Source organism: Schistocerca gregaria, chromosome X (genome assembly GCF_023897955.1).
Source record: "Schistocerca gregaria isolate iqSchGreg1 chromosome X, iqSchGreg1.2, whole genome shotgun sequence".
Lineage (NCBI taxonomy): Eukaryota > Metazoa > Arthropoda > Insecta > Orthoptera > Acrididae > Schistocerca > Schistocerca gregaria.
This window is the reverse complement of record NC_064931.1, coordinates 72,674,823-72,692,273: the sequence shown is the minus strand read 5'-3', so window position 1 is coordinate 72,692,273 and position 17,451 is coordinate 72,674,823. Positions and strand designations below refer to the sequence as shown.

The window sequence follows — 17,451 nt, the reverse complement described above, 5'->3', positions numbered from 1 at the left end:
TAACAACAAGCTACAACAGCACATCATCCTCAACAATAAGACAAATAACCAATGCCACCACGAATCAGGTATTTATAAACTTTTACATGACAACTGCGCACAGTTATACATAGGCCAAACTGGAAGGAGTTTCGCTACAAGATGCCGTAAGCATATGGATGCCTTCCGGCTAAATAACTTTGACAAATCCACCTTTGCAGTGCATCTAAAAGACCATTGTCACTCAGCCACAGCCATTACAGACAACCTACAAACACTACACATTGTCAACAAAGGAAAGAAAATGGATTTGCTCGAAGAGCTAGAAATTTACATCCATAGCTCTAACTCACCACACCTTATTCTCAGCAAACATGTGGAGCTTGCGAACAAATCTTATCTCCATATATTTCATGAAATAGTCAAAAACAAAAACTCATTATCCTCTGATATCTAATAACAAAGTAACATGCTATGGAACTCCGATGTAGCAATCATACAACAGTTTAAGTGCCATATCGTAATTTCTAAAAGTCATATTGTAAACACATGCTTTAACTGTCATTTTCATAATTTGTAATAGCTTTGAAAATTTCATGTGTGTAACATCATTGTACTTCTTAGATCTAAGTTCTCTGAGAACAGTGGGGCTTAAAACAGTTCTGTCATTTTTGTAATTTGTAATAGCTTTCAGTAATTTCATATGTACAGCATCATTGTACTTCCTAGGTCTAAGTTCTCCAACAAAAATAAGAATAAAAAATTTCATAATGTGGATCAAAAAAATTTCGCAATATGTAACAGCTTTTTACGTTTGTATGTGTGCAACATCCTTGCACTTCCTGTGGCTAAGTTCTCTGACCATAACCTACCTGTTTCTGTATGAGAAACATCTTTGCAGCTCCTGTGTTTAAATTCTTTGATCATAGCCTACATATCTGTATGTAAACACAGTGTATATCACAAGTGCATGACACAGTACTGAAATATGCAGCTAAAAACGAGGGGGGGGGGGGGGGGGGGGCAGGACATGAAAATAATGATGATCATGACGATGATTGGTTTGTGGGGTGCTCAACTGCGCCATCATCAGCATCAGCGCCCATATAAAGTCCCAATTTTTTCAGACTCAATTTTTTACTCAGTCCAATCTAACCACTATCACAAATGATGATGAAATGATAAGGACAACAAACACCCAGTCCCCGAGCAGAGAAAACCCCATCCCACCTAGGAATCGGACCCGGGACCCTTTGATCCAGGGGCAGTAATGCTAGGCACTAGACCACAAGCTGTGGATGTGTAAAAATGATAACCAATGTGCAACTGAGTGAAAAAACTCCCACCACAGCATGATTATAATAAGGATGCTTCATCTTTATGTAAGTACTGACATATTTTCTAAAAATGCGGCCTTGCCATTTACAATTGTCCCACTTATATCTGTTTAGTCACAAGCAAATATTTTGCTTTCTATTTAGACAGTAATCTCCAGCAATATAAACATGTATACGAATGTATAAACACCTGAGGATGGGCATAAGCCCAAAACCGGTCATGTGACAAATACATAATCTTTTGCAGTCACTGGTAGTGGAAGTTTTTCTGCACCCTATATATTGAACATGTTTAAGGACAAAATTCGAGAGGACCTGGAGTCACAAGAAGGAGAAGTGTGTATGGTGTAATGGAACAAATTTATTTCTTATTTTTGCTGTGCCTCTCTCCGGCATGGGCACAGTGTCAGCTTGGTTATTAACAGATTTTGCATGGTTAATTTGCAATTAATTGACTGGATGCCCTTCTGGTTGCATCAGGGTGTCTCCTCCCTCCCCCTCCCCTCCCTCCAGGATGGAATGTGTGTACCCCACCTGTCGGGAGTGTAGTGTTATTCATGTGAAAGAAAACGAAAGTTATCTAAATGTCTGTGAATTGTGTAACTGAGACAGGACTTCGGTACCAGCCCAGTATTCACCTAGTAGAATGTTGGAAACCACCTAAAAACCACATCCTGGCTGGCTCACACCCAGCACACTGGCCCTTATTGTTAATCCACTGGGCGGACTTGATCCAGGGTTGGTGAGCCCCCTGTCCTGGAAGCAGTACTTTTAAACACATGGCTACCTGGTTGGAGCTTTGAAACATATTTAACTGATCTATGCAGTTACACAGAGTTCTCAATTTTTAAATTTTAATACAAGACACCGAGTTTGAGGACATAAAACAGTTTATAACATTTTCTGGTTCTACTGCTGAATCTGTGGATTACTCCCACGGAAAAAAAAGTGTTATGGTATTTTAGTTTCATGTTTGATGGCTATACGCAAAATGATACAAAAACTGGAAGACAGTCTCCTTAAACACAGCAGTATACTGACAGCTTCCCCTGAAGAAAGTGTCAAGATACGATCTGAAGTTTCTGTCACCCTTCAACAATAATCGGAGACTATGCAGGCTTACAACAAACTTCAGCCATATAGTAGCCAAAGAAATGTCACAGTAATAGGCAAGCTTACAGTAGCCAAAGAAATGTCACAGATATCGGATGACAAGTCTGAAAAGGAAGTTATGACACAGAAACATTACATATTTGGTACAAGCAAACTAACTGCTACTAGAGCAGTAGTGAGTCATGGTTCAGCAAATGTGCGCTAGTGGGGTGGCACTGAAGACAAAGACTATCACAGACAGTATCACATTACAATTTCAAGGGAAGGGTGAAAAGGAGAAGTATAATACAAATTTACCCAAAGACACTTAAGTAATAATGAGTCATTGTTGCAGAGATAAATATCAGCACAAACAGTGTGATGAATGCTCTCACAAGTGCTCAATATCTTAAAGAGTTTTCTGACACCAGATGACATAAACAAATTGGTAGACATTATCATCTATAAGAACATTTCTCAAAAATAATTTTAAGCATAAACTAACAACATAATATTCTTATTCCCATGTACAATGAAATAACTGCCATGTTTCATGTCAGGGAAAATAGAACATATGACAGTGCTGTTATAGTCCATCTGCATTTAATTTCTAATTTATATTCTCTCTCTCTAACCTGCCCCCCAAATTGTTCCATTGATAAAACTCATCCACCATACTCACTAAAGCTCACAATAACTGACTATCCACCATTACCTTAAAAAGTATCAAACCTTCTGCTTTCCTCTCCTGCAAACTTATCCAATTAATCTCTTCAAACTTTCCTTGTCCCTACCTCCACCCCTTGCACATGAAGCTAACCAAATGTACAGAAGCCTGCAACAATGCAGTGCCATGAACCGGTATTGCATTTTTCATGCTCCACCTTGAGACCACAACGTCATCACTATTTGTCATTCAGGCTCAGGTGAGGATGAACTGACTACACCAAGTGAATTGTAAGGTGCAAAATCATCAGAATATCAGCGATTCCAGGCAACACTGATTGAACAACAGATGCTACATCCTTTACCCCAGAGACCCCCCACCCCTCATGGCCACAGCTCAAGGCAGTAACCAAAGACTGTTGACCTCGGCCACCACAGTTCCTAACTTAGTAGACTGTGACTAATTCCTCTAGGACCCACACACAAGAGACAGAGTCCCTCAACATCATGCACCATTATACAGAATTAATTAAGCATGTGAAATAATTGAAAAGACCTACAGAGCTACATGACTTGACAGTTAGAAGAAATGAGGCATGATAAATATGTCTACAGATGGGTGAATTATTGTGGACTACTAATATTGAACACACAAACAAGTAAATAAAATAAAATTGCTACTAAACACAGACAAAAAGAAACACTTACTGTTTGCACTTTCAGACATAAATTTGTAATAAAAACTAAATTAATATTATGTAAAAACTAAGTACTGCAGATGCTGATTACTGCTTAACCCTGCTCAAGATTAACAGGATGATTTGAAGTTCTCATTAAGTATTTTTGGATCTTGTATACAATTAGGTAATTGTGTTCTTGCAGCATGGTTTTAAGTTTATGAAACAGGAAGAATTCTCTGAAAGCCAGTTAGGAAAATAGAGTGGGTGAGGCACAAAAGTTGTCCAACGTTGTGTCAGATGAGTGCCTTTAAGATGAAATGTGAGAGCTGATGCATTATCACGGCACCTTGCATACAACTGGCTTTCCCAATATTTGGGGCTCTCCCTGTACACAACTTCTCACAGGAGTGTCAAATACCATTGCTGTTAGTTTTTGTTTACAACGTGGCCTCAGTGTATGAACCTGTGATATATATTGCCTTTCTGTTCAACGAACATAGCTACCATAACTCACATGAGGGTGGCCTTTCATATTTTTACAGATGCTCACTAAAGGGCACAATGAGATGTGACATCATTATTGTTTTAAAATATGCCATTTGCTATGATTAAGAACGTGCAGCTTAGAAACTGGTTGAGTAGCTTTTTTGCTGTAAACCTTTAAAGAAACAGTGTAGTGAAAAAATGGAAATTTTATATGAATGTTTTTGCTGCTGGAAGACTTTTTTTACAGTTTTCATAAAGGCCTAACTCTAAACACTGTATCTATTCACTTCTTACAACTTTTGGTACTCAATCACTTTCAGAAAATACAAGATAAAAGCATTTTTAAACATACTGAAATATTGAAAACTGTAGTAATTTTATTTTGCACAAACTTTTAGCTGTGAAAAAAATCTGGACTCTGCACAATTTCACCAAACCTCAAAAACAAACTCACATCAACTGGTGCAAAGAAATGCTCAAAAAATTTGATTCCCAAAGAACAAAATCCATATATAACTTCATAACAGAGATTAAACTTGGACATATTCGTACAAGCCAGAAACTAAGCAGAAGTCCAAAGTTTGGGAGTTCAAAGATGAACCAAAACTGACAAATGTCATTTGTTTGCAAATAAAATGATAGCTTGTTTCTTTGGTTACACTGGACAAGTAATCATGATTGAAGAACAGCTGATGCTGAATGGCGTACGACATTTTGTTTGCCACAAGTTATCGACAAAATCAGGAAAACAAACAAAAATGTTGTGACATTATTCAGCATAATGCCAGCTGACAAACAACACATCAAACAATTGATTGTGTGATGGATATAAAAAACTGAATTAATGTCTCATTTTCTGTATTCTTGTGATTTATTGCCTAACAACTATTTTTCATCCTCATGCCAAACAAAAAATGTCTAGAGAGTAATTTTCATCACATTAAGAATCTGTTGGATCCTTAGAGAACCATGCTCTATCAGGTAAAAATATCAATGGGAAAAACATTGCCAGAATTGGTTTGGACTCGTGCAAAAAAATGAATAAAGTTTTAAAGCAAATATTTTGAGTACAATAACATTATTTGTACTTACACATTTTTCAGTATTCTTGTAATAAAGTAAACTCACAAATTTGGACTTCATTAATTTTGAATTCGCAGTAATTCAAACTGGTCTTTTGTCATGAAGATAGAAACACTGCCTTATGGTACTGAAAGACATTTGCGCCTTGCTCAGTTATTGTAAAATGTTGAAAGCATCCCCTCGTTTAGCACTTCCTTCACTTGTGGTCAATACTGAGTAACAAATGTATCATTTTTGTTCATGAGCATGCAACCAAGTCAAAGCCTTCCAAGTTCACTTGCTGAAAACCACACGATGAGTTATGTTAAATTCCATTTCCATGACCACTTAGAAGTATATTAAAGTGTTGTACAATACAAAACAGTAACTAAGACAAGTGTTAGGAGAAAACAGAAAATTGTTAAGTTTAGAAGATAAAATGTCAGCAACTTGAATGAAGTTAAAACTATCACTTTTCAAAATGATTGGAATAATCTTTTATGCAACAAAGAACAGAGTTTGGTTTTGAATGAAAAGTAAATTCAGATTTGTAGGATGCATTCGGAGCTCCAATCACGAAGGAAGTTTGTGACAAGCTGGATAAAGATGAAGATTTTGGCAACCAAATCCTGACTGGGCCAAGCACATGGAGTTTCCACTGAAGAGGGAGTCAGTGACATCAGTGAATGTACAAGTAACAGACAAATGAATAAACTGTAAAATGTAAGGGGAAACTTGGGACACACTAATCAACTTCACTGACATTAATCCAGATAACTGAGAGTACTATTTTACACTAAAAGAGATGTCACAACAAGTACTAAAAGAATAGTGCACACAAGGGTGTTGACCAAAAATAAGTTCCTTCTTTAAGCAGCTATCAATATATATTTTGGGATGAAAATATTGCCATTGCATCAACATCAGGTACAAGGTTGTCCTTGGCTGCCGTGGATCATTTTGTAGATCTAGATGACAGCAGCAATTAACAGGCAAAGTACATGCCACTTTACAGTTTGTTTGTTTTGTTTTGCTTTAGGGTGCAAAAAACAACTCGGGTCATATGCACCCAAGTCAAAACTATAGAACACGAACACAGAGAGGAGTTAAATGACTATACGTCAGTCCAAACTGACAGAATAGAAGACAGCTAAAAACAGGCACATGGAAAAAGGACTAAAAAAGGTACCATATAGAAACAGTGGTCCAAAACTAAAAATTAAATGGCGTTCGCCATATTGCTTCGGTGAATAAAAAGTAAAATGCACTGACAGCCCGCGTGTCATTCACTAACACGGCTGATAAATCGGACGGCAAGCCCCAGCTGGAACATAAATGGCTAAAAAAGGGCATTCCGTCAGGAAGTGGCAGACAGTTAATATTTGGGTGTAATGCAAACAAAGTGGTGGGGTAGCACCACTTAGCAAATGACAGCAGCTAAAAAGGCAGTGCTCAATGTGCAGCCAAGTTAAAATAATCTCCTCCCGGCAGGAGGGCCAAGAGGAGGTCGTCCAAGGCGCTGGGAGAGGCTTAGTAAGTCAAAGCTTATTTCCGTGAAGGGAGGACCATTGGCAATACCAAAGGGACACCACCTCCTGACAAACGGCAGAGATCATCGGAGGGATATAGGTAATGGCAGGCTGAGGTACGAGGACTGCAGCCTTGGCAGCAGCATCAGCAGCCTCGCTTCCTGGCAGACTGACATGACCAGGAACCAACTCACAGATACATGACATAAGATCCACCAAGAGTGAGCAAGTGACAGTTTTCCTGGAACTGCTGCACTAAGGGATGGATAGTGTACAACACCCACAGACTTTGAAGGGCACAGAGCGAGTCTGGGCAGAGAACACAATTGAAAAAGCTGTGTTGCAGGATGTACTCTGTGGCCTGATACAAGGCAATGAGCTTGGCTGCAAATATTAAGGAGTGTGCCGGAAGCTAATATCGAAGGACATGGGTGCCAATGATGAAGGCACAACCGACCCCATGGTCAGTCCGAGAGCCATCAGTGTATACAAAGGTACTATTGCAAAGCTCGTGAAACTGAAGGTGACAGACGAGGCTGGAGTAGTATCCTTAGGAAGCGAATGAAGGCCAAGGTTAACGTGGGCTGCTTCACGAAGCCAAGGTGGTGAAGGGTTCACAATCACCAGGAAAGTTGCAGGTAGTTTGAAGTTTAGCAGCCATAGCAAGTGATGAAAGTGGACTCCAGGAGGTAACAGAGAAGAGGGAAGAGCCCCATACTGAAAATCAAAGGAGTCATCAAACAAGGAGGCATAGGAGGGGTGGCCACGCATGGCAGACAAGTAGCATGCATCCCTGCTGAGGAGAAAGTCATGAGAGTACGACGTGGTAGTTCGGCGACTTCAGCATACAGACTCCCAACTGGGCAGGTTTAAAAGGCGCCCTTGGCTGAAAGAATGCCATGATGGCGGACAGTGTTGAGACGGCGTGCGAGGGAAGGGCATGAGGTGCATAAACAAAGCACCCATAGTCGAGTTTCCAATGGGCAATGGACCAGTACAAACGGAGGAGTTTGGATTGATCAGCACCCCAGAAAGTACCATTGAGGACATGTACAACATTGAGGGACTGCGTACAGTGGGCTGCCAGGTAAGATACATGGGAGGACCAAGAGAGTTTCTTATCAAGCATGAGCCCCAGGAATTTCGTAGTTTCAATGAACAGAAGGGCAACAGGCCCAAGATGTAGAAATGGTGGGAGAAACCATTTGCGCCGCCAGAAATTCATACAGACGGTTTTGTCAGTGGAAAAGTGAAAGCCACTGTCAATGCTCCAGGAGTGAAGACAATCAAGACAGTGGTGAGATCCATGGTGGGTGACAGGCCATTATAGGGTTAATGGCAATAGCAAAGAGGATGGCGCTCAGGACGGAACCCTGAGGCACACAATTTTCCTGGGTAAAGGTGTCTGACAAGGCAGAACCCACATGCACCTTGAAAACTCGGTCTTGTAAAAATGCCCAAAGAAAACAGGGCAGGCACCAATGGAAGCCCCACGTGTAAAGAGTACAGAGGATATCAGTTCTCCAGCTGGTGTTGTAGGACTTCTACAAATCAAAAAAACATGGCCACAGTCTGGGATTTCCGCAGAAAACCATTCACGACATGTGTGGACAAAGTAACAAGATGGTCAACTGCACAATGTCCCAATCAAAATCTACACTGTGCATATGTTAGTAAATGGCGAGACTCGAGCCACCACACCAGCACGGCATGAATCATACGTTACATCACCTTGCAAACACTGCTGGTAAGAGAGATGGGGCAGTAGCTAGAAGAAAGGTTTTTGTCCTTACTGGGCTTAGGTGTGGGTATGACGGTGGCTTCACGCCAGCATCCAGGATATGTGCCCTCTGCCCAGATGCAGCTGTACATGTTAAGCAGAAAGTTCTTGCCCGCAAGTGAGAGGTGCTGCAACATCTGAATGAGGATGGCGTCTGGCCTTGGGGCAGAGGATCGGGATGAACTGAGAGTATTATCTAGCTCCTTCCTAGTAAAGGTGGGCATTGTAGCACACACGATTCAAAAAAGATAACGGTATCACCCGAGCCTCCTCCGCACGTTTCCGATGAAGAAAGGCAAGGTGATACTGGGAAAAGCTTGAAACTTCTGCAAAATGGCAGCCCAATGCGTTGGAGACAGCTACAGGGTCCACAATGACATCATCAGCTACTGTCAGGCCGGAAATTGGAAAATGGATCTTGGTGCCAGGGAGCTGTCGGAGGTTGGCCAACATAACAGAGGAAGGTGTGGAACTGTTAAAAGAACTAGTGAATGAAATTCAGCTAGCTCTTTGAGAGCACATCTCCATGCACAAATTGCGTCGCAGCTGTGACTCAGTCCACCAAGGGACTCGAACATGATGTAGTAAAAAAGAACTGGGGGATGGAACATTCTGCAACAGTAAGCATAATGTTTGTGAAATATTCGACCTGGTTATCACAATTGGGGAAATGTTGTTCTTCGAAGGCCGCCAGGGAGGAGTAAAGCTGCCAGTCAGCCTTAGGAAGCTGCCATTTAGGCAGATAGCACACAGGAAGTGGTCGCTCGAGTAAGTGTCAGAAAGAACGGACCACTCAAGATGGGGGGCAAACTAGGCAGTGCACAAGGAGAGGTCCAAATGGGAATAAATGTGCAAGGAGTCGAAAAGGAAAGTGGGTGCTCCAGTGTTAGGGCAGAAGAGGTGAAGTTGGTTAAGAAGGTCAGCCAAGAGGACACCTCTGACAGGTCCTGGAAGAACACCAAAGGGGATGATGTGCATTAAAGTCCCTGAGAAGCAAAAATGGGGCAGGGACCTGCTCAATAAGCTGAAGGAAGTCTGACCTGGTGACATCAAATGACGGAAGGACATACATGGTACAGAGGAAAAAAGTCAGGTGGGGAAGGAAAAGACGAACTGCAACAGCTTGAAGACTAGTAGTTACGGAGATGGGTTGACTATGAATGTCATCCCGTATAAGCAGCATGACGCCCCCATGAGATGGACTGCCGACCTCATGGGGAATGTCAAAATGAATCGGTAAGAAATGTGAAAGCTCAAAGTGGTCATGAGGGCTCAATTTTGTTTCCTGAAGGCAGAGTACAAGGGGTTGCTACAACACTAAAAGCAGCCGTAAATCCTCTTTGTGGGAACAAAGGCCATGAACATTCCATTGGAGGAGAGCCACGATGAGGAAGAGATGTAAGGGTGTCACCTCGGCATCTGTCGAGTGACAGCTGGGGAAGAGCCGCTACTACAGGACACAGAAGCATGAGGATCTTGCTCCATGGGGTCCACAGAAGCACCAGCTTGCTTGTGTGATCAATCTGTAGAGTCAAATGCTGAAGAACAGTTGTTGGTGTGCACTGGCGACATGGAGGCTGGCCGGGCTAAGGTATCACATGGTGACACCATTGAAGAAGACTTTTGAGGTGGCGAAGGAGAAGACCGTTTGCCTTTGGTAGACTTCTTCAAGCCTTTACAGTTAGATGAAGACTCGAGTGATGTACGGCTGGAGGGATGGAGGATGTCTTCACTGGAGTACTCCTGTCTTTTGCGGCCTCCTGGTTGTGTAGCTGGTGGCTTCGCCCCTTGAGGCGAGAGCTTGAAGGCTTGTTGCACAGCTGCAATGCTATCTTGACACAGGGCGATTTCACAATCTCGGAGCTGAATTGGATGTCGCATGTCTCTGTGGCCATGTCCTTCATGGAGCAAGGAGTAACAAGAACAGAACCATAGGTACCAGATCGGAGAACACAGGGTTTGCAACTAGCCAGTAAGTTGCAAGCGACTGGATACGGTACCTTCCCCTTTACCCAGATTTCTTGAACAGCCTGCTCATTAATATACACTGGATAATCCTGAGAGGCGGCGGCATAGCCACCATTGCAGTTGATGCAGCAGGCAGAAGGAGAAGGAGAAGGACACACGTCCTTGTGTGCATCCCTACCAAAAGTGACATATTTGGCTGGGTGTCGACCAGATGTTCTAGTGTGGTTGAAATGATGACACTGGCAGCAGCGCTTTGGGTTTGGAACGTGCGGCCAGGCGGTGATAATTTCATAGCCTGATTTCAGCTTGGACAGAAGCACCACTCAATCAAACGTGAGAAAGAGTGCGGGTGGGCACTAAGAAGGAATCTATCTTTTTCATTATACAATGGACAGCAATGACACCCTGATCAGAGAGGTAAGAATGGATTTCAGCCTTGGTTAGACCGTCGAGCAGCCTGGTGTAAACTACACTATGGGAAGAATTCGAAGTTCTATGGGCCTCGACACGAACAGGGCGACTGAGGAGCAGCGAGGCAGCAACAGTTGTTGTACTTGAGAATCAGAAATGGCCTCCAAAAGCAAAGTGCCATTCCATACATGAGAGCAGGATTTCACAGGGCCAGCAATTGCATCTACACCTTCCTGAATAATAAACAGATTCACTGTGGCAAAGGACTGACCATCTTTAGTATGTGAGACCACAAGGAACTGTGGTGCAGTGGGAAGGATCATTGAATCATTAGCCTCGTAACACTTACGTTTTGTCGATGATGAGTGGGAAGATGATTGACTCATCGCAAGGAAATCCCCCTTGATTGCCAGTGTCTCTGATGGAGCACACCTTCCACCTGGGGGCCCCCTTCACAAGGGGGTGCACCCACCTTAGTTGATTGTTCACACCTTGGGCACACCTCCCGAACACCTGACAGAGGAATCAATCGGCAATTTTGGGGAAGGTTACAGCTCAGGCAATGACCCCTCCCTGGGCCTGGCCTGTACTGGGGGTATGTGCAAACACTAACTGTCGACCCGGGGCTGGGAATTAAGTGGTTACCCAGTCACCTGTTACGCATCAAACGCGTGGGCTGGCCATCAGTAGTGTACAGGGAGGAGGAAGAAAAAAAAGAGGATCCTCAAACGCTGAAGCGGAGGAACGAGAGGAAAAGGGAAACAAAGAAAGGAAATGGGAGCAAAAAACAAAGGTGAGACCGTTCTTACATCAGCGACAGAATGCATAACATTCCCAATAATTCCTGAGACATGTTCTCCAACAAAAAAGAATAGCAAGAAGATAGACATGCAGCACGGAAGGGAAAAAATGCTCTAAAGGCTGGAGCCTGGGGCACCGTTGTAGCCAAGCACGAACCCACCAAAGAGTGGCGAGCCCCTTGGAGGAAGGGGGGGGGGGGGGGGCGCAACTTTACAGTGAATGTAGTGCATCAATTTCCAGCAGACTGCAGACTTTCATTTTTGAAAGTATAGAGTAATATATACATGCAGTAGTGTACATAACAAGCTTGTTTAATGTATCCTTTGAATATTTATTTTAGCTTTAATTTGTGTAATCCTATTCTTCATTATTGTGATATTATCACATTACTTGATTTTATATTTAAATATACTGTACAGTACTTAACATGACCTTACAGTTCATTCAGTTTTCATTTAACCAATACATAAACTGTGATATTATCACATTAGTTGATTTTATATTTAAATATACTGTACAGTACTTAACATGACCTTACAGTTCATTCAGTTTTCATTTAACCAATACATAAACTGTATTCCAAATTATAACTTCAGATAATGATCTTAAAAAATTTATATACTTCGATGTTCCAGTGATTTGGACTAGGACTCACCCCAATTAGTATGAAGTAGAGAGGTATCATTGTAACTTAAAATTGTGGCTCTTGTACACTTTCTCTGGTGTGGCGATCCAACAAAGTGCATGATTATTTTGGTAGAGCCATATCTCATCTTTTGTCACAACACTTTTCCTGAAGTCTTCATCACTACCTCCATTTTGAAACCTCTCTTGATGAATGACAAAGCAATTCTCTTTCCATCCATTCAAACAAATATTTCAATAATGCAGTGCATGTACTGTTTAATGTCTCGATTGCAAGGCATAACAATGCCCACTTTGTTGGCGAGCTCTTTAACTTTTAACTAAAAATCTACATGAATCGTTGCATCTTCACATCACAATCTGTCGCTATACAAGGTTATCCAGGCCCCAAGTCTCTGTGTACTGACATTCTGGCTTCCCTTGTGAGACAATAGAAGAACTCTGTATGGTTCATGTACTCCTATCAGTAAATTCGCTCAGAAAAACTCTGATTTTTCCAAAATCATTTTCACTAATTTCCAGAGACCTATGCAATTCTGGAACACACTGAAATCCCTGTGGCACAGTATTGTATTGATTGGTTGGTTAATTTGGGGGAGGGGACCAAACAGCAAGGTCACTGGTCTTATCAGATTAGGTTAGGAAGTCAGCCGTGCCCTTTCAAAGGAACCATCCCCGCATTTTCCTGACGATAGCCCACTGAGCAAAGTTGAGTACTGGATGGCAATTCATTTTCTGCATTTCAAAGGAAACAACACTGCAACAATCCATGCAGAGTGGATGAAAGTGTATGGCAACAATGCACTAAGTTGCTAGGTGGCGCAGATATTTCCAGCGTCAAGAAAAATGTGGCACACTCACTCTCTGTGAAGAACAAGGAATCACGACATAGACGATAGAGGAAAAAAAGTGAATATGAGTCACTGATTAGTTTTCAACATCTTGCACAACATTTTGAAGATGGCAAAGGTAACACCTGCTAGTTTCTGTGACTGTTCTCATTGATTCAAAGAGTCCACTTAAAACTAAGCTTCCAGAAAATGCTGCAGCTGTGTTAGGCCAAGCCTGATGACTTCTTTAGCTACTTAATCATGGCAGATGAGTATTGAGTGTGTCACTATGACCACAAGATAAGGGAGCAAAGCAAGCAGTGGCCACACACAGTTTCTCCACCACTAAAATAGGTGAAGACTCAACCATCAATGGACAAGGTAGTGATGAGTGGTTTTTAAGACTGTCATGGAGTGGAGCTAACAGGAACACACTACCAAAATCTCCTGAGACTTGTCAAGATGAAGCAATGTATGAAGGGGATGATTTTGCTTCACCCAATGCCCCAGTTCACTCACAAAGGCACAAATGCTGCTTCTACAGGCTGTCAAATTTGGATCACCCATATTTTCTTGACATAGCAGCCAGTTACTTCTTCCTCTTTCCTCATATGACAAACCACTGCCCGATTGCCATGCCCAGAAAAATGAAGAGGTGATTTTTGAGGTGGAATGTTTCCTAAACATCCAAAATGCAGACTTCTACAGCCGAGGTAGCCACTAAGTCATCCACTATTGGGAAAAATTTGTCACACAGAAGGGTGAAAATGCACAGAACGGCTAACACCATCAGCAAATTTCATGGTCACAGCTTGATTTTTGAAGCTATTATTAAAACTTTATGATTACTCTCATTCAATTGTTATAGACTGAAATATAGTGGAACAAAGTAAGCTTTTTGTCCAAACTTGCTGCTAGAAACACCTAGTTCACTTCATGTATGGAACATTGTTCCAAAATTTTGATTCTTTGTTTTGTTTCCTAAATCTCACCCTCTATGTCAGATGGTTGGCCAAGAGGGACGCAGTAGCAAGAAGCTAAATTGAAACAACAGCCAATGAATTACATCTCTGAAATGTTCTTATTGTATAATATGATAGCTGCAATAGATCTGTGTAAGACTGCCAAGAAATGGTTGTTAACAGTAAGGCAGCCAAAGTGTTAGACATCTATATTCTATTAAAATTCCTTGTCCACTCAGAAACAAACATTTAGTTTCAGTTTATAATCTATAACACAGCTTCAATGTGGGGGAAAAAATAGTACTGAATACTGAAAAGATCATGTAATAAAATAAAAGTAAGTTCATCTTACCATCATCTGTATCATTCAGATTGACAAAGCCAGCCGGAGAACGATGGATGTGAGTGAGTAGCTCTTGATGTTTGTGCTGAAAAGGAAAGAAAGAAACCACCATAAAGGACAGCTTCACAAGTCAGTCAATAACTACTGTTACTGAACGACCCAATGTTGCAAATCAAACAAATAAAATTTCATCAAAACACAGTTTACAGTACAACTATTTTTTTTTTTTTCTCCATGAAATATTTACCTCTAATTTTTCTAGCTGCAACTGTGCAGCATTTCTTTCTGCTGTAAGAGTCTCCACTGCACTCTGTTTTTGAACAAGTGCATGAGTAAGACTATGCAACCGAGATTCAATATCATTAGATGAAGGCAAAACTGGTCTTTGGGACAGTTGTTTACGTAGTTTATTGAGTTCAATTTCACGATCACGGACTTTAGTAGTTAATGTGCTCTGCTGCACAAACAAATCCTCTCTTACCGCTCGAAGTTCCTAAAAACGGAGTTTTCAAAGAGTCAAATCAATATCTTTTAATATGACAAAATAATTGGTAATGCAAAAAACTTGATACAATTAAAAATACATTATGATAAAAGGACATTTTTTACTTGATTACCTAAGATTAAATATTTCCTGACATAAATATGGTCAGGTTTGCATGCAAATTGTTATGTATTCTACATTTTAAAAATTGCTTCACAATTTAAAATATTCCTAGTGTCATTTAAGAGTCGCTAAACAACTGAACTGGTCTGAAAATGACAGTGGCACAAAGCAATATGAACTAAATAAATTACATGGCATAGAATGGAATATTTTAACATTCAAATTTTCTAATTCCTATTGAAAGTGATGAGACATAAGAGAAACTCTTACTGTTTTACTGTCTTCACCTAATATTCACTGTCTTCACCTAATATTCATCAATATGAATTTAATATTCACAGTTCAATAGTGAGTCAATGAGGAAACTCTGAACAGTCAGCCAAGTAACATTTACGAATCCAACATACCTCTATGTGTGCTCGACAATCATCCTCAGCTGCTTGACGAGCTCGTCGTTCACTTTCTAGAGCTTCCTGGAGCCTACGTTCTGTGTCACGAGCAGTAGCCAAGCGCCGTTCTGCCTCACATAATTCTTCTCTCATACCTTGCAAGCGTGCTTCCAATTGCAAAACTTCTTCACACACTACTTCGTGTTCGTGTCGCAGAGCCTGCAGTTCCAGATAGTGTGTGTCATCTGTCGGGGTGACTCCTGAATTGATATCTGAAACTAATAATTGACCAGATGCCAATACAAGTAATGCTGACAGTTCTTTAAAAGTTACGTAATTGATAAACACGTGTTGTCATTAGACACACTGCCAGCAAAATTTATATTTTATTCATCATGGAGTTCTGCCAAGGGACTAAATGTAAGTATTGTATTGGAAGTCAGTTCCCCCACCACAGCGAGAAAAGATATTGAAGCTGTACTTAGCATATGCTTACTCACAAATGTACTTTTGAGAACATGCTAGGTTGATCTATTACCGTTCCCGTGCCTACCTGCCAACACATGGGTGTCTGTGGGCAGGGATGGGCAAATAGCTGATGTATGGGCAGTCAGATGGCTGAACTTCAGTGTACATGACTGTACTGCCCTAGTCTCGCACCCAAAGCAGGAGAGGCCATGTGCACAGAATGCATGCAATGGTGTAAACTGGCACGTATCCTATACCAGCAATGCCTGCCGGCGAGCGAGATGATGGGCACTCCCTTGTGCTCATGCTCCATGGGGCAGACTTGGGACAGCCTATCCCAGGTGAAAATCCAGCTAGGTCTCACACAGACAATAAAAGAATAAGTTGAAGAAAACTGAACACAATCAGTAGCTAAATCATTTCAGTAACCTACATTATGGGTTGGAATCTATTACCAGAAAATCAGCTCCCAGTCCAAGTTAAACAACACTGGAAATATAGCCAACAGACACATTACTCATGCAGTCACCAGAATAGATCAAGCACTCTAGTAGATTGCAGAAATTAAAATGGTGATGGAGTAAGCATAATTTATAAGCAGTGGCAATCCGGTGGTACTAAACTGCCACATGAAATAACATACATAGTAGTAGCAGCTTGATACTAATGTTGAGTTATAAGAGAGATGGAATTATTTATGACAAAGAATGAAAACAGGGCAAGTGACAGGACTTAGACAAATAACAGAGCCACTATAAGAGGAAAGCAAATATTAAAAGTGTAGACTTTATATCTTCCTGAGGGAGTGAATATATCACACAACTGAATTCTTGTCAAGGGGCAAGGGTCATTCTCTCTCAGAATTCTTCAACTCAGTTTTGCAACAGCACAAAGTCTGTTGATTGATGCTAATATGCCCAAAAAGACACAAAATAAAAATGGCAAAACTATCTTAATTAGAGCTCTTATGACATTAGCTGCATTGTTCAGTCAACTCTCTGCATCATCATGTCCAATTACATTTCTCCGAGTACTGTCTCATTGTCAACATGCAAGGTAAATCATTTACCTGGCAGCATCTGTATAAAACATACAGCTCATCCTCAGCCTCCCTTGCCACAGACACAGACTGAGGCAGCTAGTTTTTGTATATTTTTCCTCCACATTATATGATGTGAGCAAAAAACTGCAAAATATTTTCCTCTGTGCAATGCTGAAAATGATTGGGACTGATTTTAAATACCCAATAGCCTAATTATTAATGCTCTTACAAAAGCAATCCAAGGTGAATAAGATTAAAGTAATTAAAATATCAACACTAATTACATAAAATCTTCATTAAGATAAACCTTATTTTTCCCCAGTCTCATTAACTTTCACTTACAGATCAATCCCAAACAAAATTTTTACTAACTC

The 17,451-nt window shown here is 41.1% G+C and overlaps 1 protein-coding gene across 3 annotated transcripts in view; it reads right to left on the bottom strand.

Annotated features, from left to right (window-relative positions):
* The window catches only part of LOC126298005 (golgin subfamily A member 5), a 94,528-nt gene that overhangs the window by 13,254 nt on the left and 63,823 nt on the right, over positions 1-17,451 (bottom strand). For all 3 annotated transcript variants that reach the window (XM_049989324.1, XM_049989323.1, XM_049989325.1), the window contains 3 exons: positions 15,586-15,845; positions 14,819-15,064; positions 14,581-14,656 (listed from right to left, as the gene is read on the bottom strand). In XM_049989324.1, the coding sequence (XP_049845281.1) occupies positions 14,581-14,656; positions 14,819-15,064; positions 15,586-15,845 (582 nt within the window). The remainder of the gene's footprint in view (positions 1-14,580; positions 14,657-14,818; positions 15,065-15,585; positions 15,846-17,451) is intronic.